This window comes from Cherax quadricarinatus, chromosome 50, assembly GCF_038502225.1.
Source record: "Cherax quadricarinatus isolate ZL_2023a chromosome 50, ASM3850222v1, whole genome shotgun sequence".
NCBI lineage: Eukaryota > Metazoa > Arthropoda > Malacostraca > Decapoda > Parastacidae > Cherax > Cherax quadricarinatus.
In genome coordinates this window covers 21,923,827-21,939,427 of record NC_091341.1, presented here as the reverse complement: position 1 = coordinate 21,939,427, position 15,601 = coordinate 21,923,827, and the positions used below count along the sequence as shown (strand labels likewise).

Here is a 15,601-nt window from a genome sequence, read left to right as displayed (position 1 = left end):
CCAAACACGCAGAGGATGAAAATTGACAATGTTACAATTTAACTACACTGCCACTACCATAGTCCTTATACACTAAAATTTTCATTGCCCTATTAAAAAACATTTTTACATTTTCCTTCTAATTCTCAAAAACAAAGATGTACCTAACATTTTGGATCACAAGCAAAACTGGAGTGGGACTAAATACTTTTTGAGGCAATGTGAGGGCAATCAAAACTCGAGTAAAAGGAGGCTTTGGACATTTAAGAAGCTAAGTAGGTTCAGTATACTATATGACTATTATTAGAATGAAACAAAACCTGTATAATATGTTATGGTTAATTCAACTCACGAATTTTTAAGCAACCGGTATTTTCCAAATTCCAATGTCAACTAAATGAATAAGATTTCTGCACTGGGAGGTTGTTAACATTAAAAAATGGGATGAATATCTATTCCATAACCAAGATACAGAATCTAGAAGGATGAAAAATACAACAAACAAAAATTAATAAATGGAATGGAAGACAAAAATGTTAATCGAGCAGTTACTGGAGAACTTTTACTTCCACATGCTAGTACACAAACTCTTTACCTGGAATTATAAGAGGGTTGACTCGAGTGGCCGTAATAGTAGCCATAAGGATCATAGGCCCCACGTGGACTGTTTGCAAACAATGTATACACCAGTGAGATTACAACTATCACAAATAGGCAGCATACTGTATATTTGTGAGAAAAGACTAAAGCGCTAGTCTGACACCTTAAGTATCAACATCAGGGGTTACTATATATTGTCACCATTTAAATAAATTAATCTTAAACATTTAATATAAAAATTGGGAGTATCTATTTCTTTAATAAGATTAATGGTACTGTACTACAAAAAATATAAAAAAGTGCAAAAAAAAAAAGTGTGAGAAGACAAATGTCTACACACTGGATTAAAAAGAAGTCACTCAACTGTCACTTTCATGCAGCATTCCTTAACTGAGCTGGCATGGAGAAACTGGGCAACTTAGCATTTAAATGGCATGGACTACCACTACTCAACAAATTTACATCTATCACTTCACATGTAATTTGAATCAGTCAAGCTTTATAATCATTAATTATATAGCACTTAAGCAACCCATAAAGTTCATGCACCATGTTCCAAAATAAGCAAACATTAAGAATATACTATTTTTGTCCAGTTATACCAAGTGCCAACTCAACTACTATCACATTTCTTTAAGCCCCATTTCTCACACACTTGAAAATCACAACCAATTTCCCACTAACCTGCTGACAGACTTTTTGAGCTCATCATTTACAGAAGACCGACCAGAATGAATACTGGTGCGGTCATCATAGAACGATTCAGATGGGTAAGCATGCCCATACTGCTTCATCCATTGTCTGTAATACTCCTTGTAGTACGGATGATCTCTATAGTACTGATAATAATACTGGTACTGCTCGTACATTTCTCTTGAGCCATATGGATCTTCGTAATCACCTGAAACAAAATACTTGTAATAGCATATATATATATATATGCATCATGTACAGTATACAATTTAATGTTTCCAGTATTTTATTAGTTTTTTAAAGTTTAAATGATACTTGAAATAATATTTTTACCCATGACTGTTATTCAACTAAAGATTAGCAAAATTTGTTGAGGTGGTTAACTTCAGTAAATTTTTTTTTTTTTTTTTTTTTTCAACAAGTCGGCCGTCTCCCACCGAGGCAGGGTGACCCAAAAAAGAAAGAAAATCCCCAAAAAGAAAATACTTTCATCATCATTCAACACTTTCACCACACTCACACATTATCACTGCTTTTGCAGAGGTGCCCAGAATACAACAGTTTAGAAGCATATACGTATAAAGATACACAACATATCCCTCCAAACTGCCAATATCCCAAACCACTCCTTTAAAGTGCAGGCATTGTACTTCCCATTTCCAGGACTCAAGTCCGACTATATGAAATCAGTAAATACCCATCTAAAAAAAAAAAGTTCTTCACTGGGAAATTAAACTTTTTCTGAAGCCTCAAAAAATGAGTTATAAAATTTGAATCAAAGGGAAAATTATTCAAGATGGATGTGAAGCAAGGTGGGAAAAAGCTCCCTTGGTGACCTGCTGACTCTCATATCCACCACAGCCTGGTTGATTGGCACCTAGTGAAGATACTTGTCCAGTTTCCTCTTGAAGACTTTTATATTTGTTGCAGCAGTGTTTCTGATATCTTCTGGTAAAATGTTGGGTAGGAATGATGTTAACAGGTGAGTGGTGGTGGAAGTGGGTTGTGGGGTGGTGATGGTGGCTGAAGTGCTTTGTGGGTTAGTGGTGGAGGATGTGGGTTGGTGGTGGTGGATGTGGGTTGGTGGTGGTGGATGAGGGTTGGTGGTGGTGGATGTGGGTTGGTGGTGGTGGATGTGGGTTGGTGGTGGTGGATGTGGGTTGGTGGTGGTGGATGTGGGTTGGTGGTGGTGGATGTGGGTTGTGGGGTGGAAGTGGGTTGTGGGGTGGAAGTGGGTTGTGGGGTGGAAATGGGTTGTGGGGTGGAAGTGGGTTGTGGGGTGGAAATGGGTTGTGGGGTGGAAATGGGTTGTGGGGTGGAAGTGGGTTGTGGGGTGGAAGTGGGTTGTGGGGAAGTGGGTTGTGGGGAAGTGGGTTGTGGGGAAGTGGGTTGTGGGGTGGTGGTGGTGGGTTGTGAGGTGATGGTGGTGGGTTGTGAGGTGATGGTGGTGGGTTGTGAGGTGATGGTGGTGGGTTGTGAGGTGGTGGTGGTGGGTTGTGAGGTGGTGGTGGTGGGCTTTGAGGTGGGGTGGTGGGCTGTGAGGTGGTGGTGGTGATTTGTAGGGTGGTGGTGGTGAGTTGAAGGGTGGTGGTGGTGAGTTGAAGGGTGGTGGTGGTGAGTTGAAGGGTGGTGGTGGATGTGGGGGGGGTGGATGTGGGGGGGTGGATGTGGGGTGGTGGTGGTGGTGGATGTGGGGGGGGGGGAGGGTGGATGTGGGTTGTGAGGTGGTGGAAGTACTGATAGGGGAAGGTAAATCCGGACGCTGCTTCCAGTTTACTTAAGTCGATCGGACACTCGAGATTAGTATTCACACGGGCAGGCAGGCAGGCGCCAAATACAAACACCACCCACAATTAGTTTTGTTAAACAATTTCCCACGATACCCTCATGGAAAAGGGTGAAGTCTACCCTAACACATGTGACCTTTGCTCTCATTCCGTAACAAAACACTGGAGAGAATGGTACTAGTCCCACCTTCTCACTAAGTTAGTTTATTCAGGTGCAGGTACATATAAATACAGTTACATAAATTACCATACATAGCAGTATATGTGTAGATTACATAGATAACCCAAAAAGTCAGACTTATTTCCATTGGGGTTCTTGAACTGTACCTGTGCTTCCCCCCCCCCTTCCTTGGATAGAACCTGTCTCCCATTCCAAGGCACTGTACGACCCCCTACAGGTTTAGCGCTCCCATAAATGTAATTTAGTAGTAGTAAATGATAATATAACTACTACAAAGTGTTCGCCAGCTCTCAATCTGCCGTCTTAGGTGAAACATTACTAGACGAATTTAAGCAGATTTCTTGATACGAGTATACGCTATTTTAGGGTAAATTAACGGAGGATTGTGTTCTAATGATTTAACACAAAACGGGACACCACAAAAAAGTGAACTGAAGTCCCAACGTTCTGGTACAGTCAACGTTTCTGGTACAGTCAACGTTCTGGTACAGTAAAATTCAAACGTTCTTAGGATGGACTGAGCGGCTACCTGGATTATAACTTTTTCAACGCCAAACTTCGACTCTCTTCAATGTACATTAGACCAGTGACAGTAGTGTTATACTACCAGACTGTGTATCCAAAGGGCCAGAGTTTAAATCTTCCGAGGGAAGGTGTTACTTTCCAATACAAACTAGCTTTCAAATTACAGTATATTTAAACATGATGGGGGAAACGCTGTCTTAGTAAATGTCCTATTACGATATAGGCGGCGTCTTGCACGCCGGTTGTCATTAATCACTAGTTGTAGCCTAAACCGTAAAATTCCATGGGATTTACAAAATTATATCCATACAGTGTAAATAGCGATCCTTCTCTGCCTTGTTTGCTGGTACTAATACCAGTCATACGAGATGACTTATAATTACCTTCACATCATACATTATGCCATTATGACTAGGCAACTTTGTCACCGAACAGAAGTATTAATTAAATAACTTAACACATCACTAGGACTAAAAAGCCATTCGGGACCATGTAAATAGAATCAGGTTCTCATGCACCCTATCTAATGCTGGTCATGTGACGGACTCCACTCAAGAAAAACTGAAAGAGCAAATTTTAGATGTGCTGCCTTTTTTAACAATATATGACAACCTATATTAGAACCCTACTTAACCTATAAACCTATATTTAAACTCCACCTGACCTATAAACTCTTTAAAACAATATTTAACTGTTTAAGAGGGTGAATTCTTCACGAGACCACCTAAAGCTAACCAAGGGAAAGAAAAAACATTCACGCAAGCCTACTGGCAATGAGTGATTTCACTGTTGGGTTATGTCACTGCAGGGGCATAGTCTAAATCACAAGATGCAGCACACAGAATGAAGAGAGCAAGCACACTGAGACAGTGAGTGCCATTGTAACAAAGCGCTGAGTGTCCTTAATACTTACAGCAATATTTACTAAGAATTTTGCACAAGAAATACTCAAAATATGCGAAACAGATAAAGGAATTAACGAAAAACTCGAGGAGCAAGAAATGAGAATGAAGCAAAAGTGAAAGAATGAGAATGAAGTCAAGGTCAATGTATTCTGCTCCAATTACGACTAAGGAATTTAAATCCCACAAAGACATGCTGTAAAATTATAACCCACATACACGTACATATATACAAAACAGATAAGCATATTCTCTAAAGGAATACGTAGGACCTGTCATGACCACTACAAAATGTAAGACACAAATGACACGCATTGGAATATCGATGATTTCCGGTAGTACAGTTGAAGGTTAGCGAAGGGGATGCAGCCAGTGCACTGGATGTGTTGCGGTACAACAGCGTGTGTGTATTCTTAGTGACAGACTAGGTTTGTAAAGAGCAGTTATTGTACTCTGGATTAGTATTTTAAATAACAAATGTACTGCAACAAATACAGGGATCCTTTCCTTAGCAGTGGTCTTGCTATTAATGTTAAAAATAAAATATTAAGTACTAAACCTACTATTTCCTACTCATGGTTACCTTTCAAGCAAGATATTTTTTATTTTAATTATCTTGGTATTTACACCTCACTTGGAAAAATAGGATAGAACGTGTCTGAAAATACGAAACAACTGTAAAAGTAAATGAACTTTAGGATTATGTGACAGTGTGCGCCTAACTAGATCACCCCACTTCAACCCTGATATTAATTACTCATTTCAATATTAGTGCTGGTTACGACGTTTTACTGGTCAATCCACTTGTAAATATTACGCCCATCAACAAATTACGAACAATAATCAGATTAAACTACAGTTATGGCCCTTACAGAAGGTGCTAGGTGATATTCGTCCAGGGTTTCCTGATGCGGGTCTTAGTTACATGTCCTGGATAAGTTAATGTGGCCGGAGAAGTGGCAGACGACGCAGTTCAATGTAGACAATTGTCAGGTTTCATTTCCTAGAAAAATCAAATTACTACGGCACTTATAAGGAGTTCGGGTAAACAAATTTGAAGTCAAGACAACAGCGCACAAGAGTTCGCAATAAAGCTAATAAAATTCTTGGCTTCCTATCAATAAGTATAAGCACTACAAGTCCTAAGAATATACTTCGACTTCATATATCTTGGCGAAGGCTACATCTAGATTATGCTGCTCAGTTCTGGTCTTCATATTACAGAAAGGCCATACTTGTATATGGATGGAAAATATTGAGACAAGGATGAAGTGGATTCTATCAGAAACCATTCCTTTGTAGACAGGCTGGAGGCATTAAATTTGCACACTGGAAAAACGCAGAATTAGGAGCAATATGACAAGTGTATAAATAGAAAACAGGAATAAAGGGCCTATAAATGACGTGTTGAATATTATCTAAGACAACTCACAGCAATGGATTAGTTGGACAAATGTACGTTTAAAAGGGATATAGGGAAGTACTGGTTTGGCAGTACTTCCCTATATCCAAACTGAGGTAATGTCAATGAGACAAGATCTATAGGTAGCATTAGATACAGATTGGACGGGCGAGTCGACCTCCCTAGCATGGGTCACTACTAGCTATGCCTACTGCAGTGTTCCTTTACTTTTATGCTATAATGAATTGCTATTAGCCATATGAGAGGCCAGCCATTAGTTTACCTCGTTAAAAATTAATTACATCAAGTGATGTGTTCATTATGGGTTACATCCTTCCAAGAATTCTAAGGCGATGCATGTTACTCTAGCCTAGTTAGCCGCTGCCTCTCCAACACTTGCGTCGATAATGACTGACGGGAAGTCCGGGAAGGGTGGATTGGTGGGGAGAGGAAGACAAGAGAGGACGCGGAAAACAAGTGAGATAAAGGGGATGGGGGAAGCGAAGGATAAGAGAGAACGATAAAGGGGCAGTGCGCGTTAAGGAAAAGGGGGACGGGCATACAGAGGCAAGATGGAGTTAATTTTTATATTTTAAAACAAAAAGTACATCAACATTCTCCTGCTATCATACTACTGCACAAGTTATATTTTGAAAACAAAAGTTCAGCCCATTCTCTTAGTTATTATTTCATTTTTTAAACAGTCGAATAGGTGATTGTTCACGAGCCTTTATTATAATTATTATTATTCCTGGGGAAAGAAACCCATAGGAGTCATTACAGCGTCTCGAATAAGGAGAGGTATTCAGGTTCGATCAAAGAAGGCAGGTTCAATTCCTTAGCTCTAAAGCCTTTAACAGGCTAAAGCTAGTTACCCTCCCCCTTCCATCGAATTCCAATAAACACGATGAATTTCTCACATACGAAATCTGCCTGCCTGAGCAGGTAGACTTCAATAGGTCGATGAGACTATCGTCACGTATCATCCACTTTAGGTTTATTAGCTACCGGAGCTTCAAAGGCTTCGTTCCAGCAAGACTTGTTACCGATACTTAAGGAATTGCTTTCTCTCAGGACGATCCATCCCCAACACGTGAAATATAATTTACGAACATCATCATATATGGCAGGAGATATTGGGGAAGGGGTAGAAAATGAGCGGTAAAAGGAATCGAGGTAAGTGTAAAAATTTAATAAGAACGAACTGCTCAGGCGACGCTAAACCAAGGAGAGGTAAGCTGAAGACTGGTTATAATAACATGTACACACGCAACAATAATGTGGTACGTGCACACTACATTAACACAAAATTTACGTAATTGGGACATCTTGCACACTGTGAGCACATCCATTATGACTTTACACACTCCAAGCAACCATAAGTAAAACATTTCCTTAAGTTCGCATTACTAAAAACAGACTGCCACTGTTTCACTTACAAAATGAGCTCTTTACTTAGGTAACATTTATGTAAACAACGTTAACCCTAGTTGGAGCCTAATGACACCTTAGTTACACAATTTACTTTCCTCACTATTCACACCACAATACTACTCTCGCGTGACTTTTACATATACTAGCTAGACCAAAAACTTGCGATACTATATTGAAACCGTCAGACAGTAATTCTCCTCTCACCCACCATGAGGGCAGGTGCGTTTACTACGTACCTTGTCAGCCTTCACAAGCTGCTGATGCATGCGGGCGCCAAGCAACCCTGCGACACACCAACTACGTTGACAAGTTTACATTACTTCCAGCAACTAACTCGTGCCATTTTTCGTTTCAAAGCCACCAAAAGAAATGTACTTTTTTGCGATGTTAGTAACTACATGCTTTTATGTTTTTAACGAGCTGGCATATTAGAATGACAAAAAGATTCCTAAAGCTGCATGCATGGTCCCTCAGCTTCACCCGAGAAACCTGAAGACTAGTATCATACAAGTCTTCGCGATTCAGGACACTACATGGGGACTAGGCTGGCTGTTCATTTTTTACAAAGTACTAACACTGTTTATTAAACATTCAATTTCTAACATTATCAAATTTACACTTTTACTGCTTACTTGCCACTGTCGTGACCAATTCACTATATACAGAAATTACAGTCGATGGCAAAAACCACAAATTTCTAACAAGTAAAATTATTCAATTAAATTTTCCACCATCTGTAATTCGTGTGCCGTCATTAACCAAAATTAACAGCAAATTTAGGCGAAAGGGGAAGTATCCCCATCCTTTATGCAGAGAGATGCTTGGTTCTTCAGGCAAGCGCCCTGTGGGGAGAGCAGGAACTTTATACATGATTATAAATAAACAACTTCCATGGAGGGATGATATGTTCTTGAATAGGAAATGATACAATTCATGCAGGTTAGAGGATTTAATGTGACTGCACTATATCACTGTCTGTATTTGTCTGTGGCCCGTGGCCTGATAGGCGACGCTCTACGAAAATAAAAAAAAAGAGTTCCTCGATGACGCACTGCCTTTCTTGGGCTATGCTGAGTAGATAACCCTCCGGAATTAAAAATCAGAACAAAATCTTATGTTTTATCTTAATCTGGGCAGCAAACTTCCTCTTCACTGACCGTGAGTGGTGTGCTCACTCTTCAAGAAAAGCTTTAAGGATTCAGTAGGTGTGGAAGCTTCAAGGGTCTCGTTCCAGCAGAGCTCGAGTTGGCAGCCGTGAGTGGGAGGTAAAGTGAGGTAGAGGGGTTGTGTGGGGAGACGGGGAGAGATTATGGAGGGGGGGGAAGTAGTGGTGAGAGATTACGGGGGGAAGTAGTGGGGAGAGATTATGGGGGGAAGTAGTGGGGAGAGATTATGGGGGGAAGTAGTGGGGAGAGATTATGGGGGGAAGTAGTGGGGAGAGATTATGGGGGGAAGTAGTGGGGAGAGATTATGGGGGCAAGTAGTGGGGAGAGCAGCGAGTGGGAGTTATAGGGGTAAGAGAAGTTCTGGTTGGGTAGTATTTTTTTTTAGTAAAATTAGATATACCAGCAGTGCGCTGCCATCCTATTTGATACTTGCATACTGGGAACAAAAGCTAGCTCTGTTTCCCTATCATATTCCATCACACAGGATGGGTTACAGATCAAACAGGCTGTGATGAATACATGGGCAAGTGGGTTGCCAATAGCCTGCTTGACCAAGAAACACCCGACAAGCCTGGTCAATGATCAGGTTGCGGGAATAAGAAAACTAACCCGATAACGGGTATACACAGACAGGAGGTACGAGCAGGAGGGAAGAAGGGCTGTGGAGACAGCAGGCGATGGGAAGGGGGAGAGGACAGGGCGCAGCAAGCTGGACCTGAGACGGGTTTCGGAAATTTCACCCGATACTACTGGCTAGTTGGATGACCACGGGCCTGCCAACACCACCAACAAACATTGTTGAGCAAGACAGGTATCAATATAGATTTATGATCACAAGTGTATTCTAGTCTTGAAATTCACTTTGGATAAAGTATGTGGTATAATAATTCATCTGGTGACAAATCACAGGTATAGAAAAACAAACTGGATTTACTGTATCACACGACATACACAGTACACTTTAAATATGTACCTGTAGAAAAATATATACACCACGATGAATCAGATCACTCATTTTATCTGTATCCACTTTACTATTAAAATATTTTTCATAAGAGTACAAATACCTTGCGACGTTAATGATCCACATGCAGTCGATAGGTCTTACACCTAACAAACTAACCCAATCAAGATTGCTCATGAATCACTGGTCACTTGTGACCAGTCAGCTGAGTACACTAACAGCATTCACATGGAGCCCCTTAATTACGATTCAAGTACATAATTATAAATCAATAAAAATGACGAAAATGTTTATTAAACCTGTTGCAAATTGCACTCGTCACTAATTGTTTTAGTTGGTAAAATACACATATTCCATGTTGGCCAGTGGCCACCTCCAAACTCCTTATTAACTACTAATATTCCAAATGCGCAAAACGCTCAAATTATAAACAAAATGTTTGTTATTTAATCTACTGTGAAAGCGACAACGCTGTATAAATTATTCCATTTGCGTTTTGATTATTTCATCCACATGGGACCCATTTTGCACTTTTTGTACAACCCTTAAACTGTCCAAACGTAGATCTACTTTTTTTCAACATTTGAAAGTATGCAAAAAAAAGTAGATCTTTTCTTTTTTTTACATTTGAAAACGTGTAAAAAAAACTTTGATCTACTTTTTTTGTTATATTTGAAAATATGTAAAAAAAAAAAAAAACGTAGATCTGCTTTTGGAGCACTACGCATGTGAACATAGATCTGCTTGGACAGTTTAAGGGTTAAAAAACAACAGAATCTACTCGTTAGTCAGCGCTCTGAAAAGTTGCTGACATTATCAGCTTGCTGCTATCAGTAACAATTTGCTGCTATCTTTAACAATTAGCTACTATCATTACAAACTAGCTGCTATCTTGGCCAGTTTGTTGTCACACTACAGAAACGATCACAACAATCATGTAAAAAATTAAGAGTTTGTATGTGTTATTTCACTTTTTTTTTAACGCACCAGCCATCTCCCACTGAAACAAGGATACATATTCACCATTATTCATTCAACAGCTATCCTGCTAAAAGTGCGCAAACATCGTAATTCAAAACCCTTCGAACTGCAACATGCCATCCCCACCCCTCCAGAGTGTAAGCACTGTACTTCCCACCACAAGGACCCAAATTCGGCTAACCTTTTCTTTCCTTGAATCCCTTCATGAATGTTACTTTCCTCTCACTCCAACAGCAGTACATCAAGCCATGAAAACCACTCATCTCCACTGACCTCTCAACACGCTCTCACAAACCAGCTTGATGTTCAAGCCCCCGAGCACTAAAAACCTTTGCCCCCCCCTCCCTCCAACCTTTACTGGGTAGACCCCTACTCCTTCCTTTCGCCTGCGATGTCTACACCCTTTTATCCTTCCTATTCTCTCCAACTCCCAAACGGCCTCAAAATCTCCTCCCCAGCCCTTTGAATTATATACCTTGAGTGAGCCCACAACTAATTTCGACGCCCTAAGTTCTCTTCATATTCTTCGCATGATATTCTCCCTCGAACATGGCATCTTCACGGTTTCCAGCCTCCTCCTCAACAATGTTTAAAGCCCATGTTTCACACCCATATAAACTGCTAATGCCGCTATAATCTGATACTTTCCCCCTTTTTTTGCATATATAGACAAAGATCTTGACATCTCAACACACCGCCTCATTTAGATTATGCTGCACAGTTTTGGTCACCGTATTACAGAAGGGATATAAATTCTCTGGAAAATGTACAAAGGAGGATGACAAAGTTGATCCCATGTATCAGAAACCTTCCCTATGAGGATAGACTAAGGGCCCTGAATCTGCACTCTCTAGAAAGACGTAGAATTAGGGGGGATATGATTGAGGTGTATAAATGGAAGACAGGAATAAATAAAGGGGATATAAATAGTGTGCTGAAAATATCTAGCCTAGATAGGACTCGCAGCAATGGTTTTAAGTTGGAAAAATTCAGATTCAGGAAGGATATAGGAAAGTACTGGTTTGGTAATAGAGTTGTGGATGAGTGGAACAAACTCCCGAGTACAGTTATAGAGGCCAGAACGTTGTGTAGCTTTAAAAATAGGTTGGATAAATACATGAGTGGAAGTGGGTGGGTGAGAGTTGGACCTGATAGCTTGTGCTACCAGGTCGGTTGCCGTGTTCCTCCCTTAAGTCAATGTGACCTGACCTGACTAGGTTGGGTGCATTGGCTTAAGCCGGTAGGAGACTTGGACCTGCCTCACATGGGCCAGTAGGCCTTCTGCAGTGTTCCTTCGTTCTTATGTTCTTAACTAGAGCTTAACAATGGGCATAAAAGCTATGACTTTCAGTAACCTAGTACCTGTTACATATATCTGCAACACGTTATACTGCTTCCCTATCCACCCTGCCATATCACCCTTTTTAAATCCATAAAGCCATCCTATTAACTGATCCATTGCTAAATCTACCCTTCTTCACTTCTGAAGATATCTCCTTTCTCAATACAATGTCAAATGCTCTTATCTTCAAAAATCTTTAATTTGACCTAGTGTTTGCCGTCTCCTCTCATTTTCTCTTGACCAGTGTTCTGCATTTTCTTTGCCTTCAGACTAGCTTTTCTTTCCTAGCTTGAGCAAGTTGCCCCCCCCCCCCCAGGGGAGCAGAACTCTCCCCTCCTCCTTGGTGACCGGTATTAGTGTTGGGATACTTCAATTTCATTACTTTCACTAGGTCTACCTGGCGTTAGCCAGTAAGTTTGCAGTGTATTACAACCACTATAAATTCTTTTACTACACCATACTATTATTTCTAACCCTAATACCAGTACTACTACCACCATCACCACAGCTGCTACCTTTACTACTACTACTGCCGCCGCCACTACTACTGCTACTAGTCCCTTCCCGTGTCACCTGGCCGCCTCTTTTTCTCACCCCAATCGTCGTGTGTCAAGGGTCCAGGACGGACTGTAATGTTGCCATAAGGTTCCTCTCCTAAGGGCAGTTTTGGTCAGATTTGTAGTATATGAAATTAATATATATGCCCAGTGGTGTCACTAAGACCCAATATGATATATTTTGGCTACCGATCACAGGATGAGCTGTGCCGGTCTGGCGGCACAAAGTTGTTTACGTTATTTTACGTGACCCCAATGGAAGTCACTGACTATGTATACTTGTACTTATGTGGACCTGTACCTAAATAAACTTAATTTACATATTACAAGTAAGACAGTATATCAGTAATGTAACACGATTTCAATCATCACTTTTGTTGGGACTGACAGGAGGAAAACACACACACTCACTGGCTCACACTAAACTGCTAATGTCCCAGACGCTCGCATTAACACTACCTTGGAAAGACTATAGCAGTCCACAGAAGTGAAGGGTCCTCTCCTAATAAGTACAACTGAGCAGTGAAGCTGTATTTAACTTTACCGTAAGTCAAAACTATTTTCAAAAGATATTTGGTTTAGAGGTAATAAAAATAATATCGATAATGCAATGTAATGGTGAAAGTTTAGTTTTGAAATCTTTGTTGCCGCTTGTGCTGTATAATCCTCCGGGTTTAGCGCTTCCCCCTTGATTATAATAATAATAATGTTGCCGCTTGTACCATGACTACGTAATCTATTAGCTCTTAAATGACAAAAACTTTTCCAAATCTACCAAAACAATGACAATTATATGGTTTTAAATTATTATTATTATTATTATTATAATAAAAAAGAAGCGCTAAGCCACAAGGGCTATATGGTTTAAAAAAACCACATGAAACCAAAGATATTCATAATTGTTTTTTTTTACACTTCACCACAAGGGTTTTTTAAAGACAATCAAACTTTGGAATTACATACACAGTAGTAATATGATGTAACTGGAGACAAGTTTCCAAAATGATGAGCGTTAACTGTGTTCCCGCAGCTGGTAGCTGTATAATGCCAGTTAGAAATAAAACATGGTAAAAATACAAGTTAATCTGATAGGCCTTTTACTATCCAGGAGTCATCGTATCTAATTCCGGGGTAGTGCGAAACGTGATCAAACGTCTGCTATTGTTCACCTAGCAGTAAACAGGTATGTCGAGTCAGCATACTTCTGGCCACGGAGATACTATTATAATAATCAAGGGGGAAGCGCTAAACCCGTAGGATTATAGTGCCTGGGGCAGGGAGATGCACAGACAGGTCCCCTTATAAGAACCTGCTCTCTGTATTCACTTAGCACTAAATAGGTACTGTATATGGGCTAAACAGTCGTTTTGGGTGGCATCCTGGGAGTGGCAGCATCCCATTTAAAATACGTTACAGAAACAATTAAAATGCTACAAGACATACCATAAATTACATCTAGAACATACAGGAGATTGGATACAAATCTGCACAATGAAATAACCAATTAAAAGATCTGGAGACATGGTACATGATGAAGAATATCCACCGGTGAAAAGCAAGCATGTAATACGTAGACCAAGAGAAAGCTCTCAAAACATTGAATGCCATGGACTTTAAAGGTAGTATGCAACTTGTGTATCGGAGGAGTAGCAAGTGTGTCACTGCTGCGTTGGAGCAGCAGGAAGAATGTCACTGATGTGCTGGAGTAGCATTAAGCTACAGGCCAGTATCACTGACCACATTATGTAAGGTAGTGTGTAAGAGGACTAGAGTGGTGGAGTGCTTTTACAGATATAAACAAAGTTTTCCAGTGGGCAACGGTAAACAATATGATGTTCAATGAGGACAAATTCCAACTACTCCGTTATGGAAAACTGGAGGAGATAATAACTAGAACAGAGTATACTACTGACTCCGGCCATACAATAGAGCGGAAAAATAATGTAAGGGACCTGGGAGTAGTAATGTCTGAGGATCTCACTTTCAAGGATCACAACAGTGCCACGATCGCACGTGCAAAGAAAATGATAGGATGGATAATGAGAACTTTCAAAACGAGAGATGCCAAGCCCACGATGATCCTTTTCAAATCACTTGTTCTCTCAAGGCTGGAATACTGCTGTACATTAACATCTCCATACAAAGCAGGTGAAATCGCAGATCTAGAGAGTGTACAGAGATCCTTTACTGCACGTATAAGTTCTGTCAAGCACCTTAACTACTGGGAACGCTTGGAAGCACTTGACTTGTACTCGTTGGAACGCAGGAGGGAGAGATATATCATAATCTACACTTGGAAAATCTTGGAAGGAATGGTCCCAAATCTGCACACAGAAATCACTCCCTACATTATTATTATAATCAAGGGAGAAGCGCTAAACCCGGTGGATTATACAGCGCCTGGGGGGGGATGTGGAAGGCATTCAGGCTTAATTCGGGGAACTGGAGCACAGATTCAATTCCCTAAATCAAGAGCCCCTCACCAACATCAAGGAACCTTCCTTGAGGGGATCACTCCCTACAAAAGTAAAAGACTGGGCAGGCGATGCAAAATGCCGCCAATAAAAAGTAGGGGCGCCATTGGTACACTAAGAGAAAACACCATAAGTGTCCGGGGCCCAAAACTGTTCAACAGCCTCCCATCAAGCATTAGGGGAATTGCCAATAAACCCCTGGCTGCCTTCAAGAGAGAGCTGGACAGATACCTAAAGTCGGTGCCGGATCAGCCGGGCTGTGGCTCGTACGTCGGACTGCGTGCGGCCAGCAGTAACAGCCTAGTTGATCAGGCCCTGATCCATCGGGAGGCCTGGTCGTGGACCGGGCCGCGGGGGCGTTGATCCCCGGAATAACCTCCAGGTAACCAGGTAACCATCATTCAGGTATGGTTTCATAAACAACTAGCAAGACTTATAATCAAAACTAAGCGCTAAACCCACAAGGGTCATACAGCGCTGCAAGCTAGGATTTAAAGATGATATATCCCTACTTTTATATGCAAAGAAAACTCGCCGATACACCACCGTCTCCAAGAGAACCTTAAAAGAGATTTAAAAAAATAGGAGGGCCGTGGTTACAACATCGGATTGTG

General features: G+C 40.8%; 1 protein-coding gene across 11 annotated transcripts in view; it reads right to left on the bottom strand.

Moving 5' to 3' along the window:
* Sec16 (Secretory 16) overlaps positions 1–15,601 on the bottom strand; it is an 84,507-nt gene that overhangs the window by 47,134 nt on the left and 21,772 nt on the right. For 8 of the 11 annotated variants that reach the window (XM_053786033.2, XM_053786027.2, XM_053786030.2 and 5 more), the window contains 2 exons: positions 1,264–1,480; positions 575–643 (listed from right to left, as the gene is read on the bottom strand). In XM_053786033.2, coding sequence (XP_053642008.1) covers positions 575–643; positions 1,264–1,480 — 286 coding nt within the window. The remainder of the gene's footprint in view (positions 1–574; positions 644–1,263; positions 1,481–15,601) is intronic. The other 3 variants (XM_053786029.2, XM_053786035.2, XM_053786038.2) reach the window with 1 other exon arrangement.